At 33.2% G+C, this 5,242-nt stretch overlaps 1 protein-coding gene across 1 annotated transcript; it reads right to left on the bottom strand.

The window, feature by feature from the left end:
- Positions 1-457: 457 nt before the first annotated feature.
- Positions 458-1,324, bottom strand: LOC136809223 (myophilin-like). Its single transcript, XM_067065735.1, has 2 exons — positions 1,154-1,324; positions 458-916 (listed from the first exon to the last, which is right to left on the bottom strand). Exons 1-2 carry the CDS (start codon positions 1,242-1,244, stop codon positions 582-584), a joined length of 426 nt encoding a protein of 141 aa, XP_066921836.1. The 5' UTR covers positions 1,245-1,324; the 3' UTR covers positions 458-581.
- Positions 1,325-5,242: the final 3,918 nt, after the last annotated feature.

The raw sequence follows: 5,242 nt of genomic DNA, 5'->3' as shown, positions 1-5,242 counted from the left end.
TGATATTGATTCGATTCATTCCCTGGATTCAGTGGCTGTGATTATTATGTGCAGGATGGATTATCTGACACATCCTCATCTTGACACAACCCTAAAAAGTTGTTACCTCAACATAGGTGGTATAAGACACAACTTTTTATTTTTATATTAATGTCGATAACTAATTGTCGTTTGTATTTTACAGACATGATAATAAGATTCAAATGTTTGACTCCCTAATGTGAATACTAAGACCATTTTGAACAAACTTTTTATATACCATGACAATTTAATACGTCTCCTTAGGCACATAAGTCAAACATCTTAATGCTGCTTGTAATCTTGTTAAAGCACTTCAAATCTTTGATAATTCCATATCATATACGCATTTTCTGGCATTTTGCTTTCAGTTTTTTTCTTCTTTTAAATATTTTGTGTTACAAAGTTCGTTAAAAAGCGTATGTACGTGACAAGTGGGTATTTGAAAAAAAATATTTCTAAATCTAAAAAGTTATGCCACATGGGCACTATAAAAAAATATGCAATACAAAGTTACAAAAACTAAAAAAATACAATATGATAATTCGATGATATATAAAACACTACAGCGAGAAAGCAGGCTTGATTCCCTTGCCTGTAGCAACATCTCCCAAATTGCGTAGCGAGAGAAGAACTTGTGGTATATTTTGTCCCTCGAATAAATCAACTGTTACAAAGATGTATTCTGCTTGTACACCATAGTTTCTCATAGCTTCATTCACGAAACCTATGTTCTCCATCTGCTGAAAAGGCATTTTAGCATTCTTTTTGAATTTTTTGATGATTCCAGCTTGTAGCTTGTTCATTAAATTACAAAGTATTTCTCCATTCTTTAGTTTATCTTTGAATTGGTTTGGACCAGATACTCCGTCGAATAAGGTTGCATCTTCTAACACACCTGAAAGTCAATAAATCGAATTAAGTCATGAGGAGAAAACCAGTTATTTTCAATAACTCGAACACGTACGGGGTACACAAATTTGTTCGAGTTAAGAAAATTAGGTTTAGTAAAGTTTATAAGGCATCGTTAATAAAACGGAACATAAAACGTGTTCGAGTTAAGGGGACATTTGAGTTATAGAGGTTCCAGTTTCTCGCTTGTATAACATCGAAAACAAACTTTATATTAACTTACCAGCGATCCATCTGAAGACGGCTTGTTCTAGTGCAACATCGTATTTTTTATCCCAATCCATTTTGGTTTCTGATGCATTCTTTTCAGCCATTTTTGTTGTATTGCTTCTTGCTTCCCTATAAAAAAGTCACTGCTTAATCAGAACCCAGTTTAGTAAATGGCGCAAAATGGTTCGTTCTCGTCTCTTTCACAGGAAAGATTATGCTTTTTTTCAATGCTAGGCTTTACTAAAGATTAACTCGTATATTTCTCTTTCAATTATGTAAATTCGCACATGAAAGAGAAGATAAAGTGCATTTTTTCTCGCGGTTAGATGAACATAGATAGATAAATGACAACAGACAAACACAAACATGAGCTTTGCGAGCCTCGTATCAGTCACCTATTCATAAATCTCCAACTGCCACTATTTTCAATAAAAATCTTGTCGATCGCAAAATCATGTCACGAAAATACCACAGAAAAATGTTTTCAATCAAATCAGTTGATCTTCTGCTGTAAAAAAAACACGCAAAGCGGATATTTTCGTAACATTTAAACTAACCCCACTAATTCGAAATCTAAAATTCAAAATTACTTAGACCCTTAGACCGAATGTGCTGAACTATGTACTCAGTACGTAGGCTAGCAAGCATCTGCCACTCCTTGGACACAGGAACGCGGGAATAATTCTTATAAAGTGTTCTTATAAAAAATAGAAATTGCCGCGGGAGAGTGGTATGGAAAGCCATGTATCAGGGGGTCATGTCAGAATTCGCCGGAAATTCGGCCGTCGAAAAATTGGAAAACAAGAATCGCAAAATTGCGACTAAATATTTCCTTAAAAATGAAGGTCATTATTGACATATATAAAAAAGCACACATAATAAAGTATACATATATTTGTCCAGAAAGAACTGGCATGTTGTTTGCTTTGATTTGGTGTTTAAAAATATGTACTTATCAGTCCTAAAAAAAATATAAATTTGAATATAATGAGGGCAATAAGTCTGGTTAAATGTTACCTTATTCACAAGATTTAAGGATTACTGAAAAAATACTACTGCAGATGAACTAAACTCAAAAACTAAAACTTTACAATAAATTTACATTACGACAAAGTAAAAATCTATCTTTAATAGCAACAAAGAAAAAAATGTGGCTCAAAGTTTTAAAGCATTTAAATAGCTTGTAAACAGTAGACCTTTTTTTAAAGAGGCAGCCATATTGAATAATTATGTACTCCAGCATAACAATGATACAGCCATGCATATTTTAAAAATTCAGTAGGTATAGAGAATTCAAGATTTGAAAACAGACACGCATTGGTTTACAAGACAAGACTAGAGAAAGATGTCATGAAAAAAATAAAGTATTTATCAAAAAAAGGTTCTCTTTTTTTTGGTAATCAATACACCGTTTAACAGGTGTTGCTTGCACACTTGTATGAACAATTTTCTATTGTTTTGATTTTGGCAACCACAAGAAACTTCACTCTCCCCCGTAAAAATGGTAGGTAAACATCCAGTTCTCATAAGAAAACCCAGCAGAGAAATGGTAGGTAAAGAACTCCTTTTAATCATAACTTCTTTTCCTCTTGATGAATTTTTGTGAAATTTTCAGGAGAGATACATAAAATTGTCATTAATATCATGTTCAAACATCTAAAACATTCTCTTTAAAGGAAGGAAAAAAAATGGCAATGTTTACATTTCTCTAACCTTCCAGCCACAGTACTAAAGTGAGCATTTTTACCTACCGCCTCTACGGTGGAGATGGCGAGACTGTTAAACGGTGTATTCCAACAAACAACAATCAATATACCGTAACAGGATCCCGCGGTGTAAACATTATCAACCAACAAAACCCACACCACCAAAATTGTAAAAATAAGTCAATATAATTTCTATCAACAATTTCTCGTAAAATTTTTTTTTCCAACATTCTGACTGTCTGGTACCAATCATGGCTGGAGTCATCATGTGTAAGAGTGACTGTGTATAACAACAAAAGTTTATTGAAAATCATCCCACGGTCATGGTGAAGCTAAAGATTTATCAACCAAACAAAACTGACGCCAAGTCAAATCTGTCGCTTAAAAATTTCCATGAAAATTACAATCGAAACTTATCTCATAAAATGCTTTTTTCAACATTCTGGAGGTGTTCAAAGTTAGAGGTATCATATGTAGAGCCAATCAATACATGAAAAGTCATTTGCTATCCCATTTGCCATGAGATATACAAGTCAAGAAATCAAACAATAACCAAAAAATCATGTCTCTTCACTTTCATGTCACATCGTGTTTATATGGGGTATGTAACCAGAAAGTCAATCCACAAGAACAGCCATCTTCCTTTATTATGGAGTGTTCCAAAACTATTGGTAGGTTGTTTGGAAGTAAAGAAACCCACACAGTTTGATTTATTTTAAAGATTTAACTTGGTGAAAACAAACTGCATCTTTCTAGCAAAAACTCATGTTTCAACCTGCTACATAACAATTGCCAGTCGGGTCTGCTACTAACATGTAATAGTTTTATTATAAGCGGGCTTGAGAATCCGTAAGGAACTTGTAACATATATTATATATATAGTTTATCAGTCGACTCGAATTACGATACATTACTTATACTTCACTGGGTGCATTTTTTCGCTGTGAAATTAAAAACGGGCGTCAGTCAGGGCGTACGGAAGGCGTTTTGACACGGGAAATTATGGAGAAAGCCCGTTTTAATAAATATTTCCCTTTTGGAAAACGGGAAATATTTAATTAATTAGTTATGAAATACCGAGTTGTTGAGTCCTTCTTCGTAATTTTTGGCTTGATTATAACCTCATCAACAGTTTGGTACACGGCTCCATAAGGGCTAACCCTCAAAATTTATTTAACCCTGCGGGTATTTCGCAAATATAAATAACTGGTAACGGCGCAAAAATCAGGGCTTGGGCCGCTTACGGAAAAAAAATTTGCGGTAACGGCTCCACTTCCCGGCAGTAATCCTGTCCCGATCTCGAAATTTTGTTTTCTTATATTTCTCTCAAACAACGAAAAGGTACCAAGAAAAAAATTCCCACTTCAATTTGAGATCCATAAGAGGAGTAAACCAACGCCTACTTTTGACTTACATTACATACAATGAACCAACTGAAAAAATGTGCGAACGTACAATATAAATTGACTGAATGAATAATAAAAAAAACTAAAACTAGTACATAGCTTACACTAACATGCCACCGCAGCAATATAATATTTAAAGAATTCTATAATAAATTGTATAATTATAACAATGTCAATTGCAAGATTATAAGAAATGCATGGGGACAAAAAAATAGTAAGTAACTACACGTTTGGTTAAACGAAGAAATAAAAGATTTTCTTTTTTCCTGAAAATAATAACAATAACACTCCATCTAAATAAATAAAAACGATGGCCTAGTTATAATTAAGGTTTCGACGAAGACATGAAAAAAATCTAATTAAAAAGAAATGACTCTTATGTTTTGCAAGCTAAAATTTATTCCACTTAAATTGGCATTCATTTTTGCTATCATGTGGAAACCATATCAGAGTAATTAGACTACTCGAGTACCTAATAAACGTAAAGTAGCGAATAAACGTACAGGGTCGAAAATGGAGGCATGCAAACCTAATTGAAGGATCTTTTTAATGAGGTTAGGGGGTAAATATTGGGTAATTTGCTTTCTTTTGACGAGTAGAACAAACTTCAAAAGTCAAAGATGGATATTTATCATTAGAAACAAAAGTAGGCACTTGAAATTGAGGAAAATTTTTGTTAAAATTAATAAACGTACATGTACGTTTATTAGATACCCGAGAGTATCTTCCTTGAGAGTGGTTTGTACATGGTAGCAAAACAAACTTCCAATTTACATAGAATAGATTTTAAATGTAAGACGGGTTCAAGAAACGAGCTTGTCGGAACAGGTTGACGAGATAAAGCTTTTAATGCTTTAAAGATTGAAACATAAAAAATAATCAGGAATAATTAATTGATTTGATTATTGATTGATTTAATTACTGATTGATTGATTGATTGATTCTCTATTGCTACTTTGCCTAATAAACAATAGTCAAGAGGATACTGCC

The sequence above is a fragment of the Clytia hemisphaerica genome, unplaced genomic scaffold, assembly GCF_902728285.1.
Source record: "Clytia hemisphaerica strain Z4C2 unplaced genomic scaffold, Clytia hemisphaerica genome assembly, whole genome shotgun sequence".
NCBI classification, from domain to species: domain Eukaryota; kingdom Metazoa; phylum Cnidaria; class Hydrozoa; order Leptothecata; family Clytiidae; genus Clytia; species Clytia hemisphaerica.
This window is presented reverse-complemented; position numbering and strand designations above follow the sequence as displayed.